This window comes from Paramormyrops kingsleyae, chromosome 20 (genome assembly GCF_048594095.1).
Source record: "Paramormyrops kingsleyae isolate MSU_618 chromosome 20, PKINGS_0.4, whole genome shotgun sequence".
Taxonomy (NCBI): domain Eukaryota; kingdom Metazoa; phylum Chordata; class Actinopteri; order Osteoglossiformes; family Mormyridae; genus Paramormyrops; species Paramormyrops kingsleyae.
In genome coordinates, this window is record NC_132816.1 from 17,051,453 (window position 1) to 17,069,425 (window position 17,973).

The following is a 17,973-nucleotide window of genomic DNA, read 5'->3' on the forward strand; positions in this document are numbered from 1 at the left end:
AGATAATTGATTGTGTTTATTTCTTTAGTGCGAGTGTATTGCTTTCTTAGATCTTGGGGTTATCGGATGTTACTGTATTAATACCATGTTATTCTACCGGAAGCGCAAATCGCAATAATGATAACAGTTTGGAGACAGCAACGTGGCGATAAGCCGTTTAGTTTATATCCCGGGTTTCCTTCGCTGTCATCAAATACCTTACAGGGGCAGGGCTTACTAACACACTTAAAGCTACACAATGCACACTTACAAAAACCGAAGATGAATAGGATTTCAATACGTAAGGGTGAGAAATAGAGTATGCTGACGAGAACTAGGCTACTGATCAGCCGGAGTACTTGAAAGGCAGTACTTCTGTCTGCTGCTTTAATTTAGATTTTCCTCACAATATTTGTTGAATCTTTTTTTTTAATCTTTAATTAAGGATTATGTTATGTTGTCATTCACTTCTAAAAACAAATAGGATATAATGAACTAGACGGCATAGGTCCATGTTAAAACACGAATCCTTGCTGGGAGGGTATTAGCAAATCCTTTGCTAAATTACAGGTTTTTAACCAGAGGTTTGAATTGGGTGATGTTCTGCATTTCCGTTACACCTATTCACCGGTAAGTTAACATAAGACAACCAACCAGCACTGGTTTGAGTATAGCTGCATGTTTCTTTGGGGTTTTCATAAGGTCATCTGTGCGGAATCAGGAAAGGTCACAGAGAAGGGGAAACGCGGCTCTACCCCTGTGTATCGTTTTGCTGTTTGTGTTTCTTTGTGCTCGCAGAGATTTAAAGTTAAAGTTATCCGTCTGCTGCTTAACCTAGTTCTTTGTTTGACATATTTATAAATAACATAATGGGTTTAAATCATCTTGTCTAGCCCCTCTCCCCGCAGCCCACCATAAGCCAGACACCTCAAGTGGTTATAAAGAGAGCAGGACTTGATTTAATTTGCTTTATACACGTGCAACATTAACAAGCTTTGCCGTATCTCCCACAAGGCACCGCCCGCCGTGAACCATATTACTCGGATTAAAGCCCCGTGGGGCCGCCGCGCTGTAGTTTTGATAGTTAATCTGCCCTCTGCACGCGAGTTTACACCTGCTTAATAAGAAAGTCACAGAGTTATCCACTTGGCCCCGTTCGCGTTTAAAGGGACGGGACTCAAAAGGCTCGCGCCGCTATTAAACTGGCACGCTTGTGTTCTGTTTGCGGTTTTGCGGGACGGACGGACACACACACACACACACAAACGGCGCATTTCCATCTGAAAGAAAGCGGGGGAATTAATTCCTAGAAGAGCCTGTGCTGCCCCCCTCCCCGGTCCAAAAAAGCACTCTACTCATATGCTGAGCTCATTTAAAAGCTGCATTGGATATTAGTGCCAAAGAAAAGAGCCCGCTCCTTGAACAGCAATAGTAGCGTTATTCATCGCCTTCGCTACCGGGTCGGCGCGGGGGAGAGATAGGGGCGGACCCGGGAGGATTCTATTCTTCTTACACTATTTATTTCTCAAGACCCCTAGTCTGCATAGGGTGTATGAAAAAGAAAAGAGGGTGGGGGCGGTCTACAATAAAGAAAGTACATATTAGGCTTTTCATTTCCCAGCACTCAATTTCCTGGAGACCACGCTGAGCCCTTTCTAATGAAAGTAATTGCCGCCTCTGATGAAAATAGTATTATCAGGATCACACTTTGTGCAGGCAAACAAAGTGCATCCCCCCCATCCCCGCCCAGTCCTCTTTTAACACAGGCATCGTGCACTCCCTGGACCCCAACCGCCCGGAACGCACTGAGAAGGAGCAGCCTTTCACAAAGACGTAGTTTTCCCGAGGAATCGTCGATGGACGGTGGGGACGAGGCTGGACAGAGAAGAGGCGCCGCTCGATTAATTTCCTGCGCCCGCCCGAAAGTGCTTCTCCGTAATTTCCCGTTTCTGCCACGCATCCAGCGCGTGGGCAGAACGCACAAGCCGGCTCGTTTAAAACAGCGCATTATGAGCTGATGTTTGGCTGAGTGAGTGAATATGCTTCGTTTGTAACCAGAAGACCATTGGTTCAAAGCCCAGCATCAGTGAATTCAGTGCTGGGCCCTTAAGCAAGGCCCCTAACCCCTAATTTTCCCCTAGGACCTTCTGAAAAGAAAAATGTTCATCGCTTTGGATAAAAGTGTCTGCTAAATAAATAAAATGTAATGAGAATAACTATTCTCCTCGCTCTTGTGGGTTCTGATTTTTATTTATTTATGGGCCACAGTTGGATGGAGAGTGTGGGTTCATTCCCAGAAGCAGCCTGACCAGCACAAACTGGCGTCAGTCACCTTCGTGGTTTACGTTACAGCCATCATAAAGATGTTATATCGATCCATTGGATCTGCTCGCCGCTGAGGTATTGTAATGTATGACAGATTGATTATTCCTTTACGTATCTTCTTAGTGGACGTTCTTGTACAAATGGAATAACATCAGAGCTCATCATTTATTCATGTAATCAATGTTACCCATGAATATGATGGTATATTTTCACATTTTCATTCTGGTTGTTTCTCAAGGGTATGAAAGCAGATTTTACTGTGAGATTTGAACCTTCTCTCCTCATCATTCATGGTTAAATAGTTAGAAGTGAATGCCCAGTTCTCCTTTCATGTCCATTTGGGGACTATTTAGTCTGAGTATTTGTAGGATTGTATCTGCTGCTGATAGAAATGAATGCCTTTACTCTGGATGCTAAAAGGATTTAGCTTTTCTGCACTGCATTTCTTCCCCAGTTGTGGCGAAGCTCGAATCTGCCCTTTTGGGATTGCAGAAATGTAATAAACAGAATTTGATACTCCGTTAATGTCGAATTTGAAATAGCATTATTGCTGTTTGTGGTAGCGATTTCTGCAAAATGCACAGAAATAATTAGCAGCTTGAGCTTGCTTGCCACAGTATTCTGGTTATGGATTTCCAGCGGCCATTTTACTGAAAGCCAAAGCTGGATGCCAGTTAGCGCATCATACACACCTGTAACCTGACGTAATGTGGCTTCCAGGCCTTTCAACAATCCCAGTAAACCAATTACAAGGCAAAGTGGAAAACAGAAGGGCATGCACCCCCCCAGATACTGTACTCAGTCACCTCTGCTTTTCAGTAACCATGACAACACATACCCAGCAGTAGTGCCTAAAAATTATTTCCTTTTTGTCAAGGGGTGGATTAAAACCAATAAGAAAGAGGACTTATGGTTCAGTCCATTAAAGTATAATTGTCCCAACTCAGCAGCCTAAATGAGCAATTCACCTGTTAATTAGCAGTAATTAAGACTGGTGCTTGGTTAAATATTTCACTATTTTTTATACCGCTTATTTAATCAGGGTCACTGTGACCGGGACCTGGAGCATAAAACCAGGTGCACTGTGGACCAAATATCATTTGCACTGAGGGCTATTTGGAGTCAACAGTTAACCTGTGGTCAGCTTGGTATATACCACTGTGCCAGCGTGAGCGTGGCACATACCACTGTGCCAACCTTCATTCAGGATAGCGAACTCCTGCTGTAATTACAGCATCACACTCCTGTCTAACATAGGCGAATTAACCTGAGTGTGGCCTTTACAGCTCAACACTGAGTTTGAACTGCACTCTTTGGATATCATTCATGCCGTACGCACATTGAATAGACAGCCAGGCTGTGTCTCCTGCCACCCCTCTTCCTCTTTTACATTTTTGCATCAGCCGTTTATAAATGGTGGTTCCTGGGCTTGTGTTGTCACCTCACACTCCCCATGCATTAGTATGTGCCCCTTGTGTCCATGTGTCACCGTTGTGTGATTTGCGTGGATAACCTTAATCTGAATATTTAATACAGACGGTCCTCTATTTGCGAACAAGATACGTTCCGAACGGCCGTTAGTAACTTGAAATGTTCGTAAGTCGTTATTCAACATCATTTTAAGGGTATACGCAAGTACAAAGAACTAGGATGCTGGGAGTTCGCACGCTACGCTGCCGCGCGGCGGGAGTAGCGGCCAGAAGGCGTACTAGGCGGAATTGGCGCAGGAAAAAAAATTGATGTTGTGGACAGGAAACGGGAGCCCAAGGAACACAATTTGGACTTACGGTCCTCTTCGTTCGTATGTCTGAAAGTTCGTAACTTGAAATTTTGTAAGTAGAGGAGCATCTGTATAATAATTTATAATTAATAATAACCTGGCTGCATATTCTTAATTTTCAAGTCAAAATCAAAAGAGCAAAAAGACTGCTTTTGAGGGGGGGGGGAGCAGGGAGGTCTGTCTCGTCTGCACCTGTAAACATGCTGTTCCCTATGGAGTAATACAGGGGGCGCTGATGGTCTGTGGGGACAGTGGTCGCCACGGCACTCCTGCAGGCTTCGTTGGCCAGGAGATGATGGGAGGAATGAGTGACCTTTAACCTCTGCCCGCAGCCATGCTTCCCCCCCCCCCCCCACATTGATCAACCCGGCCCATGTCCAGCTGGGTCCCCGCAAAGCCAGTCAGCCGGAGAACCACTTAAGGGGCGGCATGACGGCCCCGTCCAGCTTCCGCAGCCATTAATTACGTTTTTATCTGTGACAGTGATAAACCTGCCGTGTCACAATCTGGTTTATTAGGGTCACTCTATAAAACACAGAGACGGATCTCAGCAAAACCGCACACTGAGGTGGCTAAGCGGGGAAATGGGGCTATAATGAGGGAGAAATGGACTTTGCACATATTTTTGTACGTATATAATGTCACATGTATTCCTGCAAGGGCTGGATTTTCATCTACACATAAAAACTAGCTCACGTCTAGCGTAGCGTTTTTCTTATACGCCTGTAAGGGACAACTAGTCATTGTCAATGACAAAAAGTTTAACTTCAAAATATCAAAAGAGGGTAGCTGGATAGAACAGTGATTTTTAACAAGATACACCTGAAGGGTGCTGGCTTGAGTCTCAAATGAGGTCCTGCTTTATGCCCTTAAGCATGGTACTTCATCTGAAATACTCCAGTGAAATACTGTAAGTCCGTCCATCCATCCATCCATCCATCTTGTAACATCTTCTCCAGCACTGGAGTATGGGGGGGGCGAGGCAGCACAGGAACATGCTGACGGGATGCCAGCTCACCCAGCTGCCCGATTTTGGACTGCAGGAGGAAAGCGGAATAGCTGTATGAACATGTGAACTCGGGTTCGATTGATGGTGCCACTCACTACTCCCCACTCTCCAGGCCTCTAGACATCCTAAATTCTTTTAGCCAGTAGATGCTTACCCATTGGCTCCTTGAGTTGTCATAAGTATCTAATTAATTGTTATGGAAATAGTAGTAAATAATTCTCTCTGACCCCTTATCCTAAGGTTCCAGATTGCTAGCATATACACCATGTTGCAGTCCAAGACAGTGGATTGTAGAGGAGGAGGGCCCAAGATATCTGATTGGTTGGTCCAGCCTCCTCTAGTTGCTTGGATCCACCTCCTCTACAATCTGATTGGATTAATGTTGTTTGTACCTTAGGGAACAAAACTGTGCCAGGGCTGTGGACTTCTTTCTGACAATGTAACACCAACATGCCCTGTTGCTTGCAGATTGGTTTACGGTGGTTACCATTGGTTACTTGGTTCCCAGTCGGTTGAACCAGGCAGAGATTGACAGCAAATGATTGACATCATTTGGCTGAGACATCCCCCGTAGCAGACAAGTGTCACAGTGTTCAACAGGCCCAATACAAAGCCCCCAAAGGTATTATCATTGCCCATCTGCTCACTGGTGTAGTAACAGTGCACTGTTCCCGTACCCAAGACATGCATGTGTAACACTTCTGTGATGAATGTGAGAGTGTAACACCGATCCAGGGTCTGCACATCACACCGGCAGCATACGATTGGACACTTGGCTCCCACCGTGTCCCTCAGTTGTTTTGTCGCTCAATGGTCAGTTGGATGCATCTTCTGGACCCAATGGGAGGGGGGGGGGGGGGGGGGGGGGGGAGGAGTGGCTGAGGTTTGGGGGCCCCCTGTTGGCCATAAATAGATACTACACTAAATAAACCCACCTCTTTCTGGGTCTCATGTATATGTTTCTAGCCCCCTCGCTGCAATAAAATTCATCGTCCTCACCCCATTCATGGCTGAAACTCCATTCTGGGGCAAATAAGGAACAAATCTCTGATTCCTGGGGCTCACAGTCCTCAGAGACTCGCTCGTTTCCTGAGCTAAAATAAAAAAAATAAATAAAAGGAAAAGAAAGAATTGAGCGGCCTCACACACAAGAGGGCGGCAGATATTCCCGATACGTCCCCAAGGAGCAGATAAATCAATGTGTTAAACAGGAGAAATCTATTAGGTTAATGTGTATCAGGCTGTTAACTAGGAACTGACTGATTGCTGATGCTGTGACAGTGTATTTAAATGTGGGACTGTGTGTAAGCGAGTTTGCTATAAATGACACAGGTCAGTCCTTCCATTAAGGGAGGGGGGAAATCATACCTCCAGGCAGAAAAGCCTCCCAGGGCTGCAGGGGGAGCCTATTTCATGGGGCCATTCTGCAGCCTCTGCCTCTCCAAAGAAAGGGGGGGGGGGGCGATCGAAGCATAATCAAGGTGTATGTTTAGAAAATTTATTGCTATAATTTTCCCCCCTAATCTCTTCCATTTTCCAGCTGCCCCTGTGACATAGATCATCATCCAAAACAGAAAAACAGGGAAAATGAATAGCAGTTTAAAATTTATCGGTCTTTGATTCTCAATTATGTGTGTTTATGGATTCATCTGTCTTCTGGAACCAGAATCTTTTTCATTACGGTAGAATATCTGACACGCTCACACACACACAAGTAGAGAATTTATTAAGTTCTATGTTAGTTTTTTGGGGAAAACCTTTCTTTTAAAGACTGCCGACATGACAGAAAACGTCACCATTGCGCCATCGGGAAATGCTCTGTCGATGGCTCTCGATCTCGTTTTAGCTAGTGTCTGGGATCTGCTCCGACACTCTGAAGGACCTTCTCTGGTCCACAGAGCAGGTGATGATGTGTAGAAGCAGGTGGGAGCCTTCAGTGCATGTGTACACACACACACACACACACACACACACAGACACACACACATGTAGGGTATACATATCCTTATGGGGACCGCTCATTCATTTCAATGGGAAAAATGCTAACGCTAACTATGACAACCTTAACCCCTGCCCTGCCCTAACCATAACCATAAGTAAGCAAACAAAATACAAGAGTTTTTGCATTTTTAATTTTTTCATAGCAGTCACCGATTTTTATAAAATAGAGTTTTCCCTTATGGGGACCAGGAAACCGGTCCCCATAAGGGAAAAAAAACGGATATTTATCAAGGATAGGTAAACCCGCTCACACACACACACACACACATTTCTATTCATATCTTTGTGGGGACACTCCGTGTATTTCTATGGGGAAAACCCTAATCCCAACATGGTGACCTTAACCCCTACCCAACCCTAACATTTACCGTAAGTAACTACAAGGGGTGGATAAAGCAGGCATGTTTCTGCTTCATGAATTAGCATGAACAATTCCGGCACTTATTATTATTCAATTTCAGTAGCTGTCATTTGTTTCACATATAACTTGCATATCTTATTTCAAGTTCAACTTTATTTATAAAGCACATTTAAAACCACCTTAGTTGACCAAAGTGCTGAACAATATGATTCGTGAGTCACATACTTACATGAAAACAAGACACAAAAAAACATCAAACATAAACACAGGGACAGTGCCCCGATAAACACAACCACAGTGCCAAGGGCAATGAACTATTTGGATCTAAGCCGGGTCAAAAAAAATGGGGTTGAAACTAACAATTTCACATTATTATGTATAGCTGAGTATTTTAGAGGAAGTCAGGTGATCTACTTGGCACAGGTGTACATCAGGAAGGTCCAGTTTTGGAGACTTACCAGCAATATCATGGCCCTCAGACTGCTTGGGTCACTCTGCTTTGTGGGTGAGCAGTTCAGTCAGAACCACCCATGTATATGTCTATGTGTAACTCCCCTACACTTACCTACATGGCAAGTCGGATTCCGCCCTGTCCCAGCATGCTTTGCTGAAGGAAAACGAACCAAAAACGTCACATACACTAATTCAATTAACTTATGGTAACTTATGCACAGAAATAGTATTCTCTGTTCAGGAGTAAACGCCGTTTTGCTTTTTTAAATCCGCTACCACGCAGGCCCACCGCCCCAACCCACTCCACCCAAACACTGCCCTCAGTTCCTCATTTTTACTCATTTAAAGTTACTTTTACCATTTCGTTATAATTCTGAAAGCTAGGGGGGGAAATCCGTAACTGGATATCAAAACAAAATCCATCTCCACTATTCTGAGCGATCGCAAATAAAAGTTAAGGTGTGAGGCTGGTCTGGGCAGCCGCAGATTTTTCATCATTCTGATCATTATATGGTGATGGATGGAGACCTATGCAGTATCTAAACTGAACCTTTAACAGGCCATGAGCAATACTATCATTTCTTTAATAGAACTTGCTGACCGCGTCTTTCCCGGGTGCCATTTGTCATTTTCCCTGTAAAATAATCAATAACGTGGATTTGGGGGAAAAAAAAGTCATATAATAACATATTACGTCTTCTTGTGCTGTTCTGAAGACAAAATAAAATAGATTTAAACCTATATTATTTAATAAAACAACAAAGAAAACCGAAGGTTTTTTCTTTAAAAATTATTTTGAATCAGAAGCATAGCATGTGTTGAAAGAATTCGTATTTGAAACGAAAATGAAACAGTTACGATGAAAACGCATGTATGGCGCTGTGTTTATTGTTCCGCCCGGTATTGAAATTGATGCGCGTGTCATTTTCTTCCTTTACTGACATCATTCTGGTCACTGAATTGTATCTGTCTACAAAGCAAAATCCAAAAGAAAATAACACAGGGTGTATTTTATATTGATCTGCTATACAAATAGCTTTGTGGTTTGTAACCGGCAGTTAGGTAAAGCCTTTTTAGCGTTTTTGAATTATCATCACGGGTTTTAATTATATAATCTCAGAAATGCGGATAAACAGCATTTAACAGGTCAAGCATACACTAAATGTGCTGATCTCATTGTCAGATAGGCTGAGTGCTTTCTTCCAAGCGTGGCTTGGTGAAGGATTAGTAATTTATCTAAGGGCTTCAGCTCTCAGTGTGTCGGAGAAACTGGTATTAAATGATTATCGTGAATTACGTCTAATTTTCACACAAACTCAAGACACACTAGAAACTTTTCTTTTTTTATTGTAATCCATATTACTGAATGATATTGCCCTGGTTAATGTGTACCTCGGTTAAAAAATATTATTTAACTGGTTATGTAGCTGTTCTTTGTTTTACGCATTTTTTAGATTTCTTTCTTTTTTTTGCCATTTTTACATCTTACCATTCCATCCTTGTTATTTCTTGTCCACCTGTTTGTATTCTGGTGCGTTAAAATGGCCAAACATACTTACTGCTCTGACAAACGATTCTCTGGACAATGACTTCTGCTAACTGCCCGTAATAATAATCATCAATGCTCTTCATTTAGTAAACACCAGATGGCGCTACTTCATTGGCGCTAACAAAACATTAAAAAGTAATTTCGGTAACAATGTAATGATTATTATTAAATGTATGATCCATTTCTGAAGGATACATCTGGAACTGATAAAATAATATAAATTCCTGTTTCATTTTTACTATTTATAATAAATAATAATAATTTCTGATGAGTAAAAGTGTGCTCATTATTCATAGAACAAGGAATCAAGATATATTACAGTACAGTATTACCACTTAAAGTTCATATTGTTCCCAAAGAAAAATCAGAAACAGGGTAGATTGATCTAAATTTGTCACATTTTACCCCTCCCGAGGAAGCACCGAAGCCCCTTTTCTTAGCTAAAGCGCGTAAACGTGTCTACTTTAGCAGGCCTTACAACCACTAGGCTATTAGGTATAATCTCTTTACGTGAGTACAGACCGGAGAATGGATAAATAGCTTTTTCACATTCTGTGTCTGATTTTCCAGAATAATTACATGGGACAGGGCAAATGTCAGATATCTTCAAAAAGATGAAATCGTATATGCATTATCTTAACATGATCTTCCATTATACATGCCGATAGGGGACGCTGTTTCCATTTATTCTCCAAGACTCGGTCTTTTTCTTTTCTGCTCCCTGTCTATTAATCACTAAATACTAAAGCTACCAATCACATCTAATACGATATTGAGCATTTCAAAATTCATTGTGGGGGCTGGATAATGGAGAGGATTTTAATAGAACACGCGTCGGGAAGGCACACGAATCGGCGACAATTGTGAGGCGGGCAGAGGTGGAGTAGCCATTAGTTATCTGACTGCTAAAAGCGCTGAATTGTTATTATGCGCGTTTTTATATATTTTTAATTTGTTTTTTAAAAACCCGGAATCAAGGCAATCGAAACCGACTCTGTAAGTCTGAGTCATTGTTTATTACTTATGATTCAGAGTTGAACTTTATGAACTTCGTAAAGTAGAGAGAACGACAGATCTAAAGTACCAGGGCTCAAAAAAAGACACAGAAACTTGTAAGGAGGAATTAGTTTTAATTAATACAGTATCTGCAAGCCTATAATCATTCAGAATACCACAGGAATCATTATTTAGGCCTATTTCTTTTTCTTTTTTTTATTCCAAAAGCAGTTATGTTTGTTTTCTCCGTATATATAGGCCTGTGTTCATGGCAACATTTATACAGACTATAGGCCTATTATAAATTTAAACTCGCAGTAGACCAGTTGGCACCTAGCAAGCTAGGAGTTTATTTTACGGAAACTGTCATAAATGTAAACATACCGTAAATAAAAAAAACATGATTAACAACATTAGCAACAAGAAGAGATCAATAATGTAATGAACAAAGATATCTTAGAAAGGCCGACTGATTTTGAATATAATTACGTCGATTTTAATGAGCTATTCGTCAAAGACAAACGTTTAAACGGATCTAAAAAAGCAGGGACCGCACGCCTTTAAATGATTGTTTCACACGTCCCCTGCCCGACGCGCTCCCCCGTCGCTGTCTATCACCGCTTCGGACGTTCGGACGCTTTCACTTTTTGCTATGGTGATTTGTTTAGCACTGGTACTTATTTTTTTGTTTGTGACGTCAAATCAGGTTTGTTTCGGCAAAAACTAGCGATTATTCCTTAACCAATTCACAAAACTTGTTTATTAATGTATAATGTATTGTGACTTATTGTGCTAGTGAAATTCTGAAAAAAGACTCCTCCCATATAAATCAATCCAAAAGCATCTCACTTCAGAGTAAACAGACGGAATCAAATTTGAGACACTTAACAAACAGTCCGGCGTTTGTCATTCGCTTGCTCCACTTGGACTGCCAAGGCAAACTGCATGGTGATTTGTAATAATACCCCGGCTCTTATTTGCTGTCTAATTGGACTATATAAGACCAATAACAGGCGAGCGCTTACACTCAAGGCAAGCAGTCAAGGGAGGGTGGACTTGCTTTCAAGCCTGTCCCCTCTATCTTCCACCGCCTCTTAATCCCATTTGCCATTGTAGGTGAACGGTAGCCCTGCACTCCTCGCGTCTAATATCGGTGACATTTTTTTTTTCGTCATTTGCATCTGGCACTACGCTGGCGCACCACACGATTTTTTACCGCGGATCTTCGTAAGACCTGGATACCGACCGATGCTACTTTTTAAAGGTTTCTGTTTACCGTCCCGGGCGTCTCATTAATTAACAGAACAATCGACGCTTAAAACGGCACTCATTAAAGGAAGCGAAGTTAAAAGCCATTTGTTTTTATTTTTTCTTAGCCACGATTTCTTTCCCTTAACTTCTGTTTTTTTGGTGTGAGCTATCCGGGCGTTTAGTCGCAATGCCAGAGACAGCGCAAGAAAACTGTGCTCCTACTAAAGACTCGCCCTTCTCCATTAAGAATCTGCTGAACTGTGACAGCAAATCCAGCAAACCCAGACCCCTGCTGGCTGCATCCAAGAGTGTTTTGGACGGCGGCTTCTCATTCTCTAAGGTCGGAGATCTGAGCTTTCCCCGTTTTGAGATACCCACGCAGAGGTTCGCGCTGCCGGCCCATTATCTGGAGCGAGCGTCCGCGTGGTGGTACCCCTACTCCCTCAGCTCTTCGGGCCATCTACACAGGACAGAAGGTGAACATTTCTCATTCGTTTTTAAACGTAGGGACACATTCATTAAATTGTGTCTGGAATACCTAATGTGCTGCATTGAGAAGTGAATTATAAATAAATTAGCCTATTGCGTTTACCAGGCTGGGTGACAAAATAAGCATTGTTATTAACAATCGCATTTTAAATAACTTTTATTATCATTATACTCAGAATAGCGATCTGTAGGCTTGCTCAAACATTTTGTAATTATTTTTGCTAAATGACACAAAAAGTTACAATTTATGCAATCATGATATAAGCGAATCCTGCAATAATCGGACACAAGAAATATTCCCGCTGCTTTACATGACAATGATTTTTGTATTATTTTCTTATTGTTTTAGTGTTGTTTTCCATGCTTATCGACAACTTTCCCGTTCCCCTTTTCTTTTCAAATCTAGTTAACGAAAAAGCGAGCGTGAGGGAATCCTCTCCAGCCTCGGGTACCGATCGGGATTCGCCGGATCTAGTGCTCAAATCCGACCCCGACTCCAAAGAAGACGACGGCAGCAAAAGCGCGGATGAAATCGTGCTGGAAGAGAGCGATCTGGAGGAACCAAAGAAAGACGACGGCACGGATGACTGGAAGAACAGGGACGACAGTCCGGATAAGAAACCATGTAGGAAAAAGAAAACGCGCACGGTCTTTTCCAGGAGTCAGGTGTTCCAGCTGGAGTCTACGTTTGACATGAAGCGCTACCTGAGCAGCTCGGAGAGGGCTGGATTAGCAGCGTCCTTACACCTCACAGAGACTCAAGTAAAGATCTGGTTCCAGAACAGAAGAAATAAATGGAAGAGGCAGCTGGCCGCAGAACTGGAGGCTGCAAATCTGAGTCACGCAGCGGCGCAGAGGATAGTGCGCGTGCCTATTTTATACCACGAGAACTCGGCCTCGGAAACGGGGAGCGCAGCGGGCAGCGTTCCAACGAGCCAGTCTCTGCTCACATTCCCCCACCCCGTGTACTACTCACACCCTATAGTTACCTCCGTACCGCTGCTTAGACCGGTGTGAGAACTACTCCTTTTACACCAACAAAGTGTAATTTTAAATTTATTTATATAATCGAATATTCGAAATATTATTTTTATATAGGCTATATAAAATGCTTACATTTTTAATAGGGGGAAACGGCGTTGACATTGCAGCTTGTATTTATTTGACGTGTGAAAAAAAAATCACTGCAGATTCAATGTTCACAAATTGTGTCATTATTTTATATATCGTTGTTACTATCATTAGACGTACTGATGTCATGGTGTACGATATCACCTACTGCCGTTGAGTATTTTATTTCGTTAAGTAGCCTAAGTGAGTGAAATTTTTACGATGCAGTTTATAGAGTTTAATAACTGTTGTACAGCCTGCAGCTATCCGAAACGTTCTTTACTAGAGTGACACCTAATCAGGAAGGCGTTTGCTGCCGCAGGATTTACATCGGTTTTCCTTTTCGGGGGAGTAGTAAAATATGTACGTTTAAATGCGTTTTTATATAAAACAAAAATACAGACTCTGTAAAATTTGTTTGGTGTTTTATGACTGCATGGATTTGTTTTGTAAAGGGAATTGTTATCGGTGGCATTCTAATATGTGTGCAATATTTGGTATGTTGAGGTCATGCACAGCACTCGACGAGGAACGGTGACCCTTCTAGCCGTTATCGTGATTCAGACTTTAAAAGTATTCTACTGTACATATTGAGACTAATCAGAAATATAGAAACAGAATGAAAGACCCATAATAAACGTATTTGTTTTTTTATTGTTATTATTAAAGCGCTTTATAACTGGAGACAATCAATTTTCTTTTCCCTTTCCCCCCACTGTATAAGCTGTATATATTTTTGGTTTGATGTACTCAATCATTTGGAATTTACTTGAATTCAGTCAGGAAATTATCTTGTATTTCATTTGTGGTTTAATACTGACACTAGGTTATCGGTATATATATATAAGCGAGACAAGGGGAAGAAGTTTTAATTGACTTACCGTTCCCTTTGTAAATGCCGCGACATTTTGATAGTGTACTGCTGAATTAAGTTGTGAAATAAACTGTTAACATTCCATACTCCGTTTATGCTTGTTAATTCTGTGGCTGACGGTTTGTCCTATGTACGGGATGTTAGGTTTTAAAGATGACAGCCACCTGTTCCTTTCACGGTGATATCTAGACACCTGAAAGATTTCCCGTCTTTTACGAAGCAGATTTACGGCACCTAGATTTAGGATATGAAATCAGAATGGAGAAGGGTCATAAACTTTCTTTAAAACTGTAATTAGAGATGGTATATGGGTCAATAACAACAACAACAGCAATAATAATAATAATAATAATAATAATAATAATAATACATATGAGAATGTTACTTGTTTCTTTGTCATTTAATCAGTCATTATGCGTGTCCTTCTTAAGACGTTTGGTAACGTAGGCCTGTAGTACCGTGCTGGTGATTTACCTATAGTAATCTCGGACTTCAAACTGCATCTGTCACGTCTTCTCAGTCCGACAACATTAAAAGTATGATGAAATCTGAATTGTTTTTAAAGCCAGCTGTTTGTCCGTAAATACCACCGGCATTTTCGATTTTGCCTTGTTATTTATTGCCATACTGTACGGAGTTATTCATCTTCAGGATGGTTTATGGCACTCAATACATTTTGTATCCATCGCGGAATATTTTTAAACCTTAATTTTCTTACGGTTACCTACATGGATTTTATAGAACTTTTCAAATCCAATCGCAATAGCTACGCATTTTTAATAATTTGCTCCTCGTTTTTTGTATTATATGGATTGACCTTATAGACTCATTTAAACAGTGTATATTACATGTATGTAAAGAGCTCCGTTCGTACTTCATTCTTTTCCGAGATGTAGGGTAAGGAGCTCGCTCAGTTAAAAAATATAAATAAGTAAACCCCAATTTATTTTCAGTTTTGTAGCCTGTATTAATTAAACACAGTATTGTGGTGTCAATTATTCGTTTTCATTAACAGCAGAATTTAAACTCTAGCTTCGACAGGGCCTGGTTCAGAATTTAGAATTACATAGACATGCAGCCTAATCGCTCTAGGTCTTCCTACCCTTGCATAAAGTTTCTGGTAAACATAAATGTTTAATATGCACACCAAGTTCCATGTATTCAAAATGCCTTTATAATCTAAAAGGCCAAGAATAGCATATCTATTAACGTTAAGTTACGATTTAATGAAGATAAAATATACAATTTTAATATATAAGGCTACAATGGCAGTTCTTTCACATTAATTTAAAATATAGATCACGAAATTCACTCAGCGTAAAACAGAGCCTTGAAAAATATTTCTAAAAATAGTTTCTAAAAATTACCCCAGTTTGACGAGGTTGATGTTGTAAAGTAACAACAAGATGTATCGTTGTTTTTAAATACTGGATCACCAGATCATTCATTTTTTTACTTTTGAGTGACCTGTTTTAAAAGAAATATGTAATACGCTTATATAGGGCAATAAACCACATTAACACATATTGCAGAAATGATTACAGAAACTATGGGTTTTACGTAGCGACCTGAATTCAGAATTAAAACACGCTAGATGTAAAACGTTTTTCACCATTGTATAATAGATAAATAAATTAGATGGTAAGTATGAGGATAATAATGATTATCACGACTGTAATAAACATTATTCATTTATATTTTCATACATTTTGATGACGTGCACGAAACCGCAATGTGTAAGAACTAACGAAATTAGGAAAGATGTAACCTACTATATAAAGTCAGAATAACAAGACTCATTCAACTAATGTCGTGATAATAATTTAATGTATTGAGATATTATACCAGGCAAGCCCAACGCGACCCCATTAAAGCGCATTAATAGATTGGTAAAACATTATGCTTCAGCTGGTATCGATCGAAAAACGGTGGGGGAACATTGTTTTCACATGAAAGCCATTGTCCAAGTTTCAGCAGCGATCGTGACCTTGATGTGTTTGAATACGTTTTAATAAGTTTTCACTCTTTTCTGTAATTCCAGTTTTTTTTCCTATCAAAATATTCGGAGAACTGAAATGAATAACATAAGCGAGAACTTGAAAGGCAAGTTCATAGTTTTAAATAGACCGCATCATTAAATTAGATTACCGGGCTCAAGTGGGCGACAGCATCAATTATTTAGTTTTAACTCAGTTACCGCCATGTCCCCAATACTGTCAAATCTCTTTCTCAGAAGCCATTCACATACGCAATCATACACTGAGAATTTTAAAAGTATAGGCCTACGTCACTACTTTTATGTAACTGTACACGGGCTACATTAATGCACAGACCTCTTTTACCAGTTAATTGGCAGTTATTGTAGGTTACCACGTACATAAAATAATAGTGTGTTTCCCACAGTGAGTAATTTCTGCATTGCAGGTATAGGTCCGTGTGCAACATTCAAATCCCTTTATTTCAAAGCTTTAAATAAGTTTGCTTGACTTTATATTAGCCTGGAACGCTGTCGATTTAAACCTAAATTATTTAGCCTACCAATTCAAATAGCTCAATGTGAGAAATTTGCGGTGTTTTCGGAAATAAAAGTTCGCAAGTGACTGAGTTAAACCATCAGATTTTCATCAAAGTTCTATTAAGTGAAACATAGGTTGTGGGGCATTCTCTGATTGAAACAGTTTAAATTTTAATTGTGTTTTTAATTTGACATACAGTTGCAGAAAAGAATGACACCGCGACGCCAAAGGGCGGTCGATTTCCCGCGTCTCTCCCATAGGAATTGATGAGTCTATAAGGGCGGTGGATTGGAAACCCATTAAAGCTCAGTGGTTTAGTTGTTAATTGGAACGTGATGGATAGAAGCCCTTGGATGGGTTAGCCTGATTCAATCTGTATAGCTTTCTGTTTCCAATAAATTACCCAATTCATTTCCAACCACAGATTACATAAACTGTAAATTGTGTACCTTCAGGGTTAAAAAGGGAACCAGCCCCGCCCCCGCTCCAACCCCAACCCCCCTCTCAGCGGTGTCATTTGAACCAGAGAAAAGAGCGGACTCAAATCCTCTGAATGAAAATCGAAACATAATCAACGTTCATACTTAGAAAATTTATTGGGATCATTTTCTCTCGTAATTTCCTTATTTTTAAGTTTAGACGCCTCATACATCATAATACACAGCCGTAAAGGGTCTATGTTTAATATTTATCGAAACTTGATTTCCTGATCGAGGCTGCTCATGACTTCATCTGTCTTTCAGAGAGAAAACCGTTCTCCCGTGCTATAGGGTAAGGCTTTGCGCGCGTGTGTATGTGTACACACGCGCGCGCACACACACACACACACACACACATATTTATATATATATATGTATATATATATATATATTTATATATACTTATATTTATAAATACTTATATTTATATATAATATTATGCATAGTAATATTTTTTTTATAAATGTGGGTTCTCAGCAAAATTGTTGGAATTTGGGACACGCCAAAAAGTGCGCCAGAGGTTTTAGGAAAAGGCTAAAGTCGCCATCTCGCCTTAAATCGGGGACATTGCGGATTAAAGACTTGACATTATGATTAAAGTTGACCATTTGTTATGTGTCTGGCTTCCGCGGATGCCGTAATAAGGTTAATGTAGTAGAACAACGAAAGCGAGCCGCACCTGCCCCCCAGACACGGTTAGGGGTGGAGCCCCCCAACACTGATCAATTAGTCGATCAATTAACTGCCTGCCAGCACGTGAGAGGAGGCATATTACCGAATTAATTATCCGATTAATTTTTA

General features: G+C 40.7%; 1 protein-coding gene across 1 annotated transcript; it reads left to right on the forward strand.

The window, feature by feature from the left end:
• Nucleotides 1-11,184: 11,184 nt before the first annotated feature.
• Nucleotides 11,185-14,302, forward strand: hmx3b (H6 family homeobox 3b). The gene is made up of 2 exons (XM_023830784.2): nucleotides 11,185-12,180; nucleotides 12,600-14,302. Exons 1-2 carry the CDS (start codon nucleotides 11,892-11,894, stop codon nucleotides 13,208-13,210), a joined length of 900 nt encoding a protein of 299 aa, XP_023686552.1. The 5' UTR covers nucleotides 11,185-11,891; the 3' UTR covers nucleotides 13,211-14,302.
• Nucleotides 14,303-17,973: the final 3,671 nt, after the last annotated feature.

Bases quoted from the DNA above. Each gene is read 5' to 3' on its own strand.
- hmx3b (XM_023830784.2), top strand. From the start codon at position 11,892: ATGCCAGAGACAGCGCAAGAAAACTGTGCTCCTACTAAAGACTCGCCC. The intron at 12,181-12,599 runs GTGAACATTTCT...TTTCAAATCTAG, and splicing joins CCATCTACACAGGACAGAAG to TTAACGAAAAAGCGAGCGTG.